This window comes from Vipera ursinii (assembly GCF_947247035.1).
Source record: "Vipera ursinii genome assembly, chromosome: 1".
NCBI lineage: Eukaryota > Metazoa > Chordata > Lepidosauria > Squamata > Viperidae > Vipera > Vipera ursinii.
The window spans coordinates 113,541,429-113,557,322 of record NC_139512.1 but is presented as its reverse complement, the minus strand read 5'-3'; the positions used below and the strand labels follow the sequence as shown (position 1 = coordinate 113,557,322).

The 15,894-nt window shown below is 38.0% G+C and overlaps 1 protein-coding gene across 9 annotated transcripts in view; it reads left to right on the top strand.

Annotated features, from left to right (window-relative positions):
• The window catches only part of DAGLA (diacylglycerol lipase alpha), a 130,471-nt gene that overhangs the window by 73,630 nt on the left and 40,947 nt on the right, over positions 1 to 15,894 (top strand). For 7 of the 9 annotated variants that reach the window (XM_083348352.1, XM_083348350.1, XM_083348355.1 and 4 more), the window contains exon 2: positions 9,562 to 9,691. In XM_083348352.1, coding sequence (XP_083204478.1) covers positions 9,676 to 9,691 — 16 coding nt within the window. In that variant the 5' untranslated portion in view covers positions 9,562 to 9,675. Of the gene's footprint in view, positions 1 to 3,650; positions 4,019 to 9,561; positions 9,692 to 13,922; positions 13,991 to 15,894 lie in introns of those variants that run through there. The other 2 variants (XM_083348358.1, XM_083348353.1) reach the window with 2 other exon arrangements.

Below are 15,894 nucleotides of genomic sequence, written 5' to 3'. Positions count from 1 at the left end.
TACGCAGGAAAAAACCCGAATGACCAAAGGTCCATATATATATATATATATATATATATATATATATATATATATATATATATATATATATGTATTTATGTATGTATGTATGTATGTATGTATGTATGTATATGTAGGTCTTGGTGTATTCGGGTCTTTTCCTGTGTAAGATTGAGGGTGTCTTGGCGACATTTCGACAAGGTCCCACTTGTCATCTTCAGGCTGGTGTCTTCGGCTTTGCTCGCACAAGCACAAAGCTAAAGACACAAGCCTGAAGATGACGAGTGGGACCTCGTCAAAACGTTGCCAAGACACCCTCAATCTTACATGGGAAAAGACCCAAATACACCAAGACCTACATACCTGTATGTATATGTATATATATGTAGCCATATATATATATACGGCTGCCTAACTCATTCTCAGTGACTCCAGGCCAGTTACAAACATAAAAACCCAATATAAAAACAATAAAAACTAATAAATCCTTCACTCCCTGGTGACAACAGTCACTCAGATAAGATACTTGATGAGTGCCATCCCACTCTGGGTTCCCCAGACAGTTGGCAAAACCAGGTCTTCAGGTCCTTGCGAAAGAGTGATAAGTGGGGACCAGTCTTATCTCCACAAGGGTGACATTCCTCAGGGAAGAAACCGCCACAAAGAAGTCCATTCTTCTTTGTCCTGCTAGAGCAGGGGTCCCCAATCCCCAAGCCATTGACCGATACTGGTCCATAGCCTGTTAGGAATGGATCCACACACATGTAGAGGTGAGCACTAGGCGAGCAAGTCAAAATGAAACCATTACCTCCCCCCCCTTGGTCCATGGAAAACTTGTCTTCCATAAAATCAGTCCCTGGTGCCAGAAAGGTTGGGGTCTTTCTGAGAGACCTCCTTAGGAGAGGCAACGTTTAGCATTCTGTACTAAGCAGTTTCTGAAATTATGCCCCATTTTGGAATTATAATCCAGAGAGCAAGATATTTCAGCCTTTGCTTGAGATTTCTTTTAACATTCAGTGTTCTCAACTCATAACAGAAAACAAACCTCTGCCTTGGATTTTAGTTTTCATATATGCATTATATTCAGGATGTTCAGACTTTTTCCAAACACATAGGAACTGGTTTTCTGGAACCCCTGATCTGCAGAATGATTGCTATGGCATTTTTTCACAGGAGACATACTTCATTCTTTCACCTGCAATTTAGAAAAACTGCTGCGGATAACATGACTGAATTCAAGTGATCCCCCCCCCCCCTTAGCTTCTTATGGAATCCTGTCAAGAATTTTGTAAAATGCAGTTTGAAAAACTCTACCTTACCTAATTTGTAGAAACAGGAATCTCCAGAAATAAAAACCAAAGGTTCTATATTTTCTTTATTTTCCTTCCTTCCTTCCTTCCTTCCTTCCTTCCTTCCTTCCTTCCTTCCTTCCTTCCTTCCTTCCTTCCTTCATAGATACATGCATACAGCTGTTAGATTGTTGGAAAAATATATACAGAAAGCTTTTTTTCTAGCAAAGAAGTTCTGTACTACATTGATTGGAGAATAGAATGTTGGAACGTCCCTTCTATTTTAAACTAATAAATATGCATATAACCATAGAAATCCGTTGAACCTAGGCTAATATTGGACTTCAAAAAAAGTCATGTACAGTGTAAAAAACATAAAGTCAATCATGATGCTCAAAACATGCCAGAAATAGTGTTAGTCTAAAAACAGTGGATTTTGTTCTGAACAGAGAAAAAAAATCTCAAAACACAAATGCTTTGTTTTGAACTGTGAATTTTTGAACTGCTCTTTTGAGCATATTATAGTGTTTTGACTTGAAACAGTTTGCATACCTCCATTTGAAACAAACAATAAGAGAAAATCCCCAGAATCAGAAATTATTGTCCCAAGAGATAAGCTGCCTTTCAGTTTTAGTTTCTCTTTCATTTTTGTTGTTAGTTCCGAAGTCGTGTCCGACCCATCGCGACCCCACGGACAACGTTCCTCCAGGCCTTTCTGTCCTCAACCATCTTCTGGAATCCATTTAGTCTCACTTCAGTGACTCCATCCAGCCACCTCATTCTCTGTCGTCCCCTTCTTCTCTTGCCCTCAACCTTTCCCAGCATTAGGCTCTTCTCCAGTGAGTCCGTCCTTCTCATTAGGTGGCCAAAGTATTTGAGTTTTAGCTTCAGGATCTGGCCTTCTAAAGAGCAGTCAGGGTTGATCTCCTCTAGGACTGACCGGTTTGAACGTCTTGCATTCTAAGGGACTCGCAGGAGTCTTCTCCAGCACCATAGAGTTGTAAAGACCTCGCTGTTTTTTGCCTCTGAACAACTACAATGAAAGGGTTTAGCAGATGAGAAGGCTATGGAGATTTTGTTGCTGCAGCTCAGAGTTTGCACTATGTAAATGCTAACTGCAGTAGCTAACTTTGCTTCTGCTGCTGCTAGCATTTTGTCACTTTCATTAAGGCTCAGGAAGTTACAATTGTTAGCATATGATAGAAGTGGGGTTTAATCACTCATTTTTTGCTATCTTTCTGCAAAATTTAGAAAACTTCCACTTGGAGAAGCTTCAGCAGAAATCTATAAGTCGGTCTGCATGTTTCCTGTTGGTAGTTTGTAATGCAGTTTCAGATGCTTTAGTGTAGTCCCTTCTGAAGATACAACAATGGTGGTGGCAGGCAGAGCAAGTGAATGATTTAAAACATCCCTTCACTATCTGCCTTTAGAAATTATGTCCAAAGTTCAGAAAGAGAAGGGTTGTTTTTTTCTGAGTAAGGCTGGGCTAAAATGCCCCTCCCCAATAAGCAAAAAACATTTTTGAAAGATGAAATCATATCCTTCAAGGCAGAACAATCTCCAGATTGTGAAAATGCATGTTGTGAGGCAGAAAGAATCCTATTCATGGGCTTTAAAATAGCAGCCTGAAGACTGATGATGTTTTATACATATCTTAATTGCAAATTTCCGCTTGAATTGCTTATGGTAAAAGTATGCCATCTGGTGTTCTTCTGAATATAGAGAGTAGTGATATGAGTAGCTGTAATCAATGTAACATAGATTGGGGAATTCAATATTTCTTGTTTTCTTGCTTGTAAAGTAACACAGTAAGCAGAGAATAGACAGTTCTTTGGGCAGAAATTAAATCCAGTGGCTTCCTGATGCTAAGATATAAATACTGTATGTTTATAAACATATACTGTATTTGAAGTGTGTACCACAAAATGTCCATACTGGAAAGATTCCTGAGAAAAACAGCTTCTTATAGCTATGGATATGTTTCTTAAATTACTCCTTTTAATGAAGTATATACAGCTTTAAACTACTTTATTCAATCCTAGGTGTGGGATGGTACCCATTAAAAAGTGCTGTGTTATATTAGACCAAAGCTCTTTGTCACACTACATTGTATCTCCTGCTGATTAAATAATCCCTAAGGAAAGCCCGCATAATATGACTGCCATAGTATTTTTGCTTCCATCCTGAAACAGCTATCACTCAAAGGGTACCCTACTATTGACCATACAGTAGAATATGTTCCATCTGAGACTAGATTTTCCTAGATACATGTAACAATGGCAAATATTCCTTGCCAAACTAAATGTAGTCATAATCCCTCTGTTTCTTTTTATATCTTAGACTCATTCATATAAAGGATGGATGGATGGATGGATGGATGGATGGATGGATGGAAGGACAGACTGACTGATGTTCTGTGTACTGAAAAAAAATCAGTATCTCTTTATCATCTTTTTAGGAATGTATTTATGGCTGTATAGTACCTGGAGTAATAATTCATTCAATCATTCTGTCTCCATCCTTCCCTTTGTAATACACTCTACCCCATTTTTTGTTTCCCACAATTGCCACATACTTCCCTTTCCCATCCTCCTTTTTTAGGATTGTTTATAATTAATTTTTGTGTATATTCCATTTTTTCTCTCCTGGCAAAAAATAGCACATCTAATGGAGAAATTCCACTCATTTTATGGCCACAGCAAAAACTATCAGCTAACTTCTCCTGAAAGGTAATAACTGATGCCATGTCACCCAACAAATTTCATAGTTGGATGGAATGTTGAACTGTATAGGTTTATACAGTAAGTTGCATCATTAACTTATAAATCAGTTCTAACCCACCCACCCTGAAGAAAATAGCAAAATAACCATGTGAGAAAGAACTGCTCATGCATATCTAGTCACTTTGTTTACCATCCCCAGTTGTCATGCTCTATTAGAGAAAAGTGATTGCCCATCCTGGTTGCATCAGTTACTGTCAGGACCCACCTCAATCCACATCTTAGGAAATAAGAACTCTTGGATGCAAGTTTAGTCCAAAAGGAAAATGTTTACTAGGAAGGAATCGATTGTGGGAATACAAGACGGAATCTGAGAAAAGTTACATTTCAATCCTATATAAACCATTCCCATTCCAGTCCCTCCCCTCATCCATTTGGTCAGGCTGTCGTCAGTTGCTAGGTGTCAGGTCCTTCCATGGAAAAGGGAACTCTCCTTGGTTTTATGGTTATTGCTTCCCTTTTCAGTTGTAAATGAAGATACAAACCAGATCTGTCTGTCCCCCTCCCTTCCCCCGTTAAAACATCCCCTGTTGTTTGAAAATCGCTTTAGTAACCATCCTCTACCCCCCCCCTCAGAGAGATGGCAGAATCCCCAGTAATAGCACGTTGTTCTACCTATACAATTATGAAATGTGATATAAATGGATTCTGACAGTTACCTAGATTTGTGGCCTACTGTATAATTCACCAGTTCAGATATCTGGTAAGAGCCATGCTTCCACAAACTGGTCTGGCTGTATCTAGCTCGTTCCATGAGTGAATGTGGGTCCATCCATACTTTGTTTAGCATACCATATGAGCCAGCCAGAAAAGTGTGCATAACATGCTAAAGAATATATAGGCAGAACTTTCTATAGTTTCTTAACTATGTCCATTTGTGAAAGATGACCCAGTGGGCATTATTATAGCAGTAGGCATATAATACCACTTGTTGTCTAAAGCTCAAATGGACTCAGTTTTCAGCTATAATGCTTAAAATAATGTGACACTCTGTATGAAAATAGCAAATTCTTCAGTATAATATATCATTGGAACCGCAAATGTCCGTAACATGCTGGCATTCCCTAATCCTTCTGTGGTAGTTAACTCAACAAATAAAGTATTTATTAAATTATTTAGTTATATGTGATCTCTTTTATGCTAAAATGGGCTTAGAAGCAAACAGTATGCAAATAATATTTGGATGCAATCAATTTTTTGTCATAGATTTTGGCCTCTGTTCTGGGCATTTTTTTAAACAGGTTCTATAGCCTGAAAATGCATGAAAACGTCTGGTTTAGATAAAATGATCATTAATCAACTCTTTGTGAAGAGATTGCATTGTTCTTTGTTCATTATCTTGAACAAATTCATTATACAGGCAGGGCTAAGCCAAAATGTTGTCTATTTATGGCTTAGTGTGTAGTGTGAACCCTGTGAAATAAAGGCTATTTACAAACATTTTTAAGGCAACTATGGTTTCAGTGTACTATATCGGCTTCATTTATGTCAGCTATTTGCAGGTCCCATTAAGCTGAGAAACAAAATCAGTAGCTTGTTTTAGATCTGTTTGGCAACAGGCAGAAATCATAGCAGGCAGCAGGGACTTTTTTACATACTTCAAATACATCTAATGAAGTATTTATTTGCTACTATAAATATGCTAGCTTTAAACTATACAATATTATTTTATTATTTATTATTTGAAGATACAAGTTGAGTAATAATATTACTCAACTTGACAGAAATGCTCTTCAGAGAGAAATAAAGATTATATAAAATATCTATATATGCTATGTATTTCCATTAACATAGTACAGGTAGTCCTCGACTTACAACAATTCACTTAGTGACCGTTCAAAGGTACAACTGCCCTGAAAAAAGTGACTTATGACCATTTTTCACACTTATGACCATTGCAGCATCCTCATAGTCATGTGATTTAGATTCGGATGCTTGGCAACTCACTTATATTTATGACGGTTGGAATGTCCCAGGGTCACACAGTCCCCTTTTGCGACCTTCTGATAAGCAAAGTCAATGGGTGAGCCATATTCACTTAACAACTGTGTGACTAATTCAACAGCTGCAGTGATTCACTTAACAACTGTGGCAAGAAAAGTCATAAAATGGGGCAAAACTCACTTAACAAATTTCTCACTTAGCAACATAAATGTTGGGCTCAATTGTAGTCATAGGTTGAGGACTACCTGTAAGTGTATAATTTTAATCTTTATCCATTGTAAGGCTTCCATTGTAATATATGTGGAATGGGCGCATATAAACTGATTGATAAATGAATAAATCAAATTCCATCAAAATTTATTAAATAAGTGAATAAATCAAATTTATATAGCCATCTATCTCATGAGAATTGAGTTGGAACTGTTTTCTTTTTTGTTTGTTTGTTGTTTGTTTGTTATGATTTGGGTTCAGCGGTTAAAAATAAGTTAAGCAACCCAGAAAAGCAAGAATACTGGTTTTTGTTATATTTCCGATGCTTATTTACTATAGATTTAGTTAGATTGCATTTTCCCCATTGTTTGATTACCTATTAAAATAAATCATATACTATTTATGCTTTAAATGGAATTAAGTATAAAAAACAAAATTCCCACCAGAAGGCATACATTTTTCCTCATCTCTTTATTTCTAAAAATGTACTGTATGCATACACGTATACAGTTCTAGAGGGTGTTTTTTTTTTAAAAAAAATGCATTATTCTCTTGCTCATTATGAAATTATAGGCAATCCTATACATGTTTCTAATGTTTTAATAGAGTATTTATCTAAGAAGAATTTTGCAGATTTTTCAGGAGGACTTGCTCTTCTCCTGTAGTGAAAATATTAATAAGCAAGGATCAATACCAAACATTCAGGCAGAAATCAATATTCCAGTCAAGGTTCCATCAAATAAGCAGAAAACCTCCGCACTTGCTTGCATTGATGGTATGACCTAGCAGGGTAATGAAACATTTGTAAGCCAACAGTCAAACTCCAAAAGCCTTAAGAACTTTGTAATTCAGTCCTGAGCTGCATATATTCCCTTCTATTGAAATATTTTATTTTACCCAAACCATTGGTTCATTTTGTTAATTCCTATAGACAGCCATTTTCTGGAGTGTCTTTCCCAACTTGCTAGCTAAATTCATTTAAATGGAGTTTCCAGGAATTGAATTTGAGACAATCTATATAGAAATAGCATATTCTACACTGACAATTATTAATTCAGTTAAATTCACTAAAACAATTGGAAATTAGTCTAAAGAATTGGTAATAGATACCAGTTTGCATTCATGCAAATGATGTTTCATGCTTATGTCAGAAAATTGCATCAGAAAATTGGTGAGAATTGATATACATTAAAGACCATAAACTAATTCTGTCAATTGTACTGTCACACTGTTTGCCTAAACTTCTGTCTTCGTTTTGCATCTTTTAAATTTCAAATTCTTTCCATCCTATTTATCAAGAAACATTGATTAAAATTTGATAATTTTATTTTAGCTTTTGCTTTTTTAAAAAAATATGCAGCTGTTGGGGGATTGTCTAACTTATATGATATGAGTAGTATTTTAGCTCATGTCCTTACATATATTGCTAGAAGTGAGGAGTTTTGGTTCCTCCTACCTGTTGTTTGTTTGTTTGTTTATAGAACACATACGCCAGGCATGTACTACCACCTTTGGTGGACATGCCCCAAAGCAAAAAAATTCTGGTCGAAAATACTGATGTGGTTAGAGAAAATGTTAAGAAAACATGTAGATTTTAAGCAGAACTATTTATTTTAGGCATAACCTCAGAAAACTCTGATAAAGAATTTGTATATTTAATATTACATGTATTAACAGCAGTGAGAATTACATTTGCGCAGCATTGGAAAAATGAAGAAATACCAGCTGAAGAAGAGATAATTAATAAAATTTTGGACTGCGGAAATGGAAAAGCTTACACTGAAAATGAAAGGGAAAGAAGAATATTTTCAAACATGGCATACATTTTACCAATGGCTAGAAAAACGGAGTAGAGAGTAGGAATTTAAGATGTATTATTAAGTTAAAAATGTGGACCCAAATAACATGGTTTGCTATTAAAAAAAATAATAAATTATTTTTTAAAAAAGAAAGAACACTAAAGCAACAGTATGTGATGCATACGTTTCCCATTATTTGCTTAAGTAATTTTGCTACTGGTGAAATATATCACAAGGAAGAATTCCTGATTATTAGCAAAGCTCTAGAGTAGTCAGAGAGCATGCTTGCTATGTATTCATTTGTTAAATTTATTTGCTGCCCTTCTCTCCATGGAACTACTCTGGGCAGCTCACAATGGTAAGAAAGAAAAAAAATGATAGAGCAAATGTAAACGTAATAATAGGAAAGCAATGAAACAGTAAAAATAAACAATAATAGTACAATAATATAAATTTAAAAGATGGGCAGAGGGGGAACAGGAAGCTCAGGGGGGGTGGGGTCAATTAATTAGTCCAGTAGCCACCTCCAGTGTGATATTCCCCTATTGGGTCCCCAGGCCTACCAGCAGAGCAACATCTTCAAGCCATTGCGGAACAATAGAAGTTTGGGGACAAACTAAATGGGAACTACTTGATGAGCCATCTCATCTGGCTAAGATAAGCCTATCTTACTCATGCTGGCAGAGGAGGCCTGCTATGGATCCTGTCATTCTCCTGCCTTCTCTTTTGTAGCATTGGTTCTCTGGAACATCCTGACCCCGGGCGGCAGGATGTTCCAGAGGCCTGATGCTACAGCAGAGTAGTCTCTTCTGGATCCCCTCAGCCAGTGTTCCTTAAATAACAGGGTCCATAGCCAGCCTCCTCTGCTAGCACGAGTAGGGCAGCCTTGTTGTAGTTGGATGAGTTGGTTCATCAAATAATCTGGACCCTGCTATGGAAGGCTTTAAAGGTCATAACCAACACTTTGAATTGCACCCGTAAGCTAACCATCAGCCAATGCAGCTCACGAGGTAGTGCTGTAGCATGGGCCATTCTATGGGCACCAAAGCTAATTATGCTGCCGCAGATTGTATTAGTTGAGGCTTCCAAATGCATTTCAAGGGTAGCCCTATGTATTGCTCATTGCAATAATCCAGATGAGAGATGACTAGGGCTTGAGTGACTGAGCACAAAGAGTCCTGATCCAAGAAAGGCTGCAGCTGGCGCACGAATCGAAGTGTGCAAAGGCTCTCCTAGCTATGACCACCACCTGCTTGATTTCCTGTGGAAGAGGTGAAATTGCTTTGGTGCTATTTTTTTTTCTTTTGGTATTTTTCTCAACATGATAACACTACATCATCTTAATTCTCTTCCCTTTATCCTATAGTCCTTTGGCTAAATAAGGATATAGAAAAAGTGGATAAATTATGACCCCCATTTCACATGCTTGGAGAAATCCAAGCATTGTTGAACAAAGGGGCGGTAGTGATGATAGTAATAACAGCGTATTAACAAATATTTGCTGAGCTGCTTTTTTCTTCTCTTCCCTGGGATTTTCAGTGGCTACAGGGTGAATATGCTGATTCCTCCTTCATTCACAAAGTCTACATCCATGGATACAGACTTTCCCAGTAAAGCTTCTTGTGACAGAAGAATGTGCTTCTACTGGATTACATGCACTACATGCTATGTAAGCATATTTTGATTTCAGTTTTCTCCTCCTTTTGTCTAAAGCTACAGTCCTGCATGGTTTTCTGTTCTATAACTTAAGATAGAATTTTCATAATCTTGTCTGGGCAGACTTACACTGAAAGATTAGTTACCTAACTTATCTTAACCCTTTTTATTGTGTTCATAATTGTAGGCCCTCCCATATTCAAAATATGAATGATTTGTTTTGTTTAATGGTGTGCTCCTTTCAATTAATATTTACCTGGCTTTTACAAGTAATTCTCACTTAACAATTGCCTCATATAGTGGCCATTCAAAGTTAGTGTTGCTGTCCTCAGTCATGTTATCTCCATTGCATTCATCAGTATGCATTATCCTATGCCCGACTAGTTTTTTTTCTCCTGTTTTCCCTTCTTGCAGAACAGAGGGATTGGAAAGGAAGGGATTACAAGAGAGTAAGCAAGCACACAGTGGTGAATACACATAAAAAGCAATGTGCACCATGCCAGCAGTCCAATCTCTCTCTCCATTCTGCAAGGGTGTGAGAAGGAATAAGCAATTTCTCCAATGTCTGACCCGTTTCTTCTCCCCCTCCCTCTTCACAGTGAATGTAAATACAAACAGTAATTTCCTTGTTAATTATCCCAGCACTGGCACATGGGATTAGTTAGGAAGCAAACAAAAGCCAAAGGTATGAAACTGATAAGTCTTACCAGTTTTGAGCTGGAAAGCACAGTTGCAGTCATATGATTTCCCACTTAGAAACTGCTTTGCTTAGTAATGTTGCTGGTCCCAACTGTGGTCATTAAACAAGATCTCTAAGAAAATCAAATACTACTTCATAGTCACATGGAATTATTCTTATTCTTCACTTGCATAGTAGAAGTACTAGTTTGGGCATAACTAGATTCAAAAGTTAGTCATATAGAGAACACAATTTTGGTAAGAAGAAAATAATATCAGGTTAGCTGTTAAAATGAATTATTCTTGGCTCTTTTAATCACCATATGTTGTCACTGCTGGACATGGTATGTAATGCTGAAAATGGTATGTGATTCAAGACAAAATTCAAGACAAGTGAAAGATTACAACTACTTATTTCTAGTAATTACCAGTAAAAATGAGTATCTTATATGCTTATAAAATAAAGAGCATGAAAAATGAGTATCTTGATTTTTAGCATAATAGAAAGGAAAAAAAATACATGCTATCTTTCATGGTGGGAACTGGAGCAATAAAATTTAAAGACAGAATGAAAAAGAACGTCTGGGAGATTTGCCGGTTGAGACTGTTTTGGAATTGGGGATATGGTGAGGCTGTGCTGGCTTCTTGCTCTCATGTGAGATATGAGTGGTTTGATAAGATTATGATGGAACCATTAGAGTGGGGTGGAAGAGACCATCAAGGGATGGAGTGGTGGACAGCAGTGAAGTGGTGATATTAATATGTGGTATATTCCATCCTTCTGCACTCTGTCCCAAAACCTAGTCTCCAGAACTGCTGCTGCTTAATGTCACGTCAGCCTCCAACAAAGCTCACCTCATCCATGATCTGATCATGGACAAGGGGGCCAGCTTAGTGTACAGTAGTGGCCAAAATTGTGGAAACCTTTTGGGAAAAGTGTATTTTTGAGGTTTGATGGCTAATAACACCACCTTTTTTTAGTAGTACCATAAAATTATATAGCAATGGAATGATAATTTAATCAAGAATGTAATGCAACAAAGTTTGTTCAATTATCTGTACTGTATTCTGTGAAAAGTTATAGCCAAATAACCAGAAAAAGGAAGCACAACTTGCTTAGGTTGATATCTGGTAGCTTTTCCTTCAACTGATTGTAGCCAATGAGCATGAGTGTTTAGAGAGCCAATCGGGTGTCATCTTGTTTTGGCAATGAGCCAATCAGATCAGTAGGATTAAGTTACTGATGTCATGTATTGAAGCTGAGAGGAGGACATTTGTCAGTGTGTTATGTGATCCCTATCAAGTTGGTTGGGTTTTCCCCCCCCCCCCCTTTCATTTAGTGAGCTTGTAAAATGTAAAATTAAAGTAATGGTGCAGAGTTGAGTGGTTGCCCAGAAAGCGATGTAAAATAGTATTATTAAGTGAATAAGAATACAGTTATAAAGAAATTAGAAGAAAAATTGGTGGAAACTTAACCAAAGGTGGCATTTCTACTGTACATTTTTCCGAAAAGGTTTCCACAGTTTTGGCCACTACTGTATATGGAATTTGCTTGGATGCAGAGGAGGAATCTTTCTCTTTCAAAAACGTACCCTCTTGGATTTTAAGTGTGGTACCAGCTGCAATTCCAGGGCAGAGGTAGGTGTGGCTGCTGTTAACCAAAAGTGTCTGGTGGCCAGACATAGCCAAATGGGAGACCCTTTTTGTGGCATTGAGCTATAGGGGTCATTTGGCCTTATTGCTTGCCTTCCTCCATACCTAGCGGTGGCCAGGTTGGACTCCTTGACTCTGTGGCTGAGTTGCCAGTGGATCTAGCCAGACTAATGGTGCTGGAGGATTTCCTTCTCCTTCTTCAGTTGCGGCCCTATCTAGACCGGGATGCCCTGTGTACGGTCACTCATGCGCTCGTGACCTCTCGTTTAGACTACTGCAACGCTTTCTACATGGGGCTGCCCTTGAGGACCACTCGGAGGCTCCAACTGGTACAGAATGCAGCCGCGAGAGTTGTGTTGGGAGTCTCCCGATACTCCCATGTTACACCTCTGCTCCGTGAGCTGCATTGGCTCCCAGTTGTCTTCCGAGTGAGATTCAAGGTACTGGTAATGGTGTTCAAGGCCCTACATGGCATGGGTCCGGAGTACCTCAGGGATCACCTGCTGCCGGCATCAACTTCCCTCTGCCCTGTGCGTTCCCACAGAGAGGGCCTCCTCAGGGTGCCTCCAGTCAGAGAATGTCGGCTGGTGGCCCCCAGGGGGAGGTCCTTCTCTGTGGGCGCCCCGGATTTATGGAATCAGTTGCCGGTCGAGCTCCGGATGGCACCCGACCTTCGCTCTTTCCGACGTGATCTGAAGACTCACTTGTTCGAACAAGCTGGCCTGGCCTGATGGGGGATGGGTTGGGATTTTATTGTTGTTTTTAATATAACTATTTATTGTTTTAGCTTGGGCATTGTGTTTAATTCTTTTTAAACTTTTGTATCTTTGTATTTTATATGTTTGCCCTGTTCACCGCCCTGAGTCCTTCGGGAGAAGGGCGGTATACAAATAAAATTATTATTATTATTATTATTATTATTATTATTATTATTATTATTATTATTATTTATTATTATTATTATTATTATTATTATTATTATTATTATTATTATTATTATTATTATTATTATTATTATTCGGGCCTGTGGATTGAAAGTTCATGGCTGCCATGGCAACCATTGACTTGATCCATTTAACTTATTGATGGCCTACATCATAATCACACATTGGACGTGACTTTTGTCTTAGGGCAGTGGAAAAGTAACCTAGGCCTGGGATGAGTTAACATTAGTGCCTTGCCATGGACAGGTTATTCCCTCTTGGCCCTGGAGTTTATAGCCAAACTTTTTGAAGTTAAACGCTGATTGGCTGGGTCCTATGGAAATTGCTGAGGCACATCTTAGCTCAATTATTTGAAAGGGAAAAAAATATGAACCCCTTATGGACTTTTTGTGTAAAAAAAGAAAATAATTTCGTGACTCACATTTTTGATGATTAGAAATAGGTTATAGAAAGAAAGGAATTATGATGTAATCTTAGAGAGATTTGATTAGAATTTGATAAGAGATGTTCAATTAGAATTTCATCTCTTAACTGCCAAATCATAAACCATTTCTTAATATTTCTTTTCATGTTTTGTCCTTTTGTTTTCTCTTTCTTTTTTCTATCTTATTTTTTCCTTTCCTTTCTCTTTTCTCTCTTACACATTTACTATATATTTTTCTTTGAATGTAATTATATATGAATCAATATAAATGGTTTGTGACATTCCATGCATAACTAAAGTTTAACAATATATCAGTTATTGTTACTATAAAAAGAAAACATGATAATTTACTGAGAACAGGTTATCTTAACCTCTCAGGCAATGTTTGTATATTCAGTGAATGGAAGTCTTTGTGAAATCAAGGGGAATATATGCATTGTGAAACTTAAAATAATTGTACCTTCCCTAGCAAAAGCTTACATTTTTTATAGATAGCCCAACTCATAGCTGAAAAATGGGACATTTTACTTACTAATTCACTGTAGGGGAAGGAGTGGCAGAACTCGTGGGTGGAATCAAAAGAGGAATCAGCCTAGCCATAGCCACAAATGAAGTAAGTCCAATCCCTCTTGAATTCCATTGACTTTTAGATAGCTTTAATGATTGAGTAAATTGCTGTGCATAGGCACATTTAATTTGGACTTCACAGGTGGTCCTGGTACTTAACATTCACTGACAAATTGTATCCTGTACACAGTAATAAGATGATATATGCCATTATTGGATTTATGGATTAGATTCAGACTCCATCAAAATCCAAAATGCAGTTAATTTAGTCTGGGATTTGTTACTAGTTAAATGGATACTGGTGCTCTGGTTAGTGCTTTGGACAGTGACCAGATGCAATTACGATGGTGATGAAAAAGTAACTTTATGACCAATGCCCACATTTGCTATCTTGGCACTATCTCACTATCAATTACGAGTTCACCAGTATGCTCAGTTAGCACGTGACCCATTTTCGTCTCTTCTTCTTGAGCTGGTTTTTTTTTCTACAGCACAGTACATCCCTAAAAAGTGCTAACCATAAGGTACGGGTGTCAGACTTGCTGCGTCACATGACGTGTCGCGACATATCATGACTTTTTTTGCATTGCCGGACCTGGGATGGGCGCAGCCTCCGCATAATGCAACCAGCCCACGGGCCAGCAGTTTGACACCCCTGCCAATAGCTCTGTGACCTAATTAGTTGATTAGAACTCGGCACCAGCTACAACTGCTACCTGACAGACAAGGCCCTAGTCAGTTTCACACTAAAAGCTTTTTTTTTGTCTTCTAAGTAGCTTGCAGCTGCATCCACCTGCATGTTAGGGAAACAGCTGGCGCTAACATCCCTTTCTGTGTATTTTCACCTTGTTGCCTGCTTACACTCTTGTAATCCCTTCCTCTCCAGTGAATATAAATATAAATCAATTCTTTTCTTTTTAATGATTCCAGTCTTGGGGTGATCATTCCAAAGTACAGGGAAATGGAAGAAAAGGGCTATAAGATTTTTATCCAGACTTCCTTGTGAATCAAATCCCAGAAATCTTCCCCACTATTTGCATTCCCCAGCTGTTTGGGGCCATATCTTTTTGACATTATAAAGCAAAGCAAAGCTAAAGTAAATACATTAATACAGTCATGTCATATGATTTTTTACTTAGTAGTTGCTTCCTTTAGCTACCAAGTTGCTGGTCCCAATTGTAGTTGTTAAAGAAGGACTACATGTATTATGTTGGGTGGATGCATCACATTGCTTTTTGAAATGAGTTAAGAATGGGGTGATTTTATTAATTAAATTGTTTTGGATAAATGTTTATTTCCTTTATTTTCTTGAAGGTAGCCTTTGCATGGAAAGGGTATTTGGCATAGTGCTTAAGGCCTCAGGCTGGAAATCTGGAGACTGAGTTCTAGTCCTTTTTTAGGCACAAAGCCAGCTGTGAAACCTTGGCTAATTAGTTAGTCTACACCAGGGGTGTCAAAGTGCCGGCCCACAAGCCAGTTGCATCATATGGAGGCCGCGCCCACCCCAGCTCCAGCAATGCAAAAAAAGTGGCGACACGTCACGTGATGCAGAGAGTTTGATCCCCATGGCCTACACTGACTAAAGGAACAAAAAAGACCCCACTCTTTATACAAGAGATCAAATCTATTTGATATAGTTTGGACATTATCAAGGTGCTATATTAGATATAGTTAAAATTGTGTCCCTGGTCTGTATTGCCAAAGCCGACTTAAGAAGGTTAGATAAATAGATTTCTTACAGAGATCAAAAAGTGATACATGCAAGAACTTCTCCAGGAATCCTGCCCTTGATGTATGTTAGTCTCACAGTTTGAAACCTGGGTTTCTTTCTGCATTTTTGAGTCGAACACCCATATGGATTCCTGTGTTAAAGGTTTCTGCTATCCATCCCTTGCTTACAAAATCTCTTTTCCCGGAATATGAACCAAAAGTACAGACACACACACACAC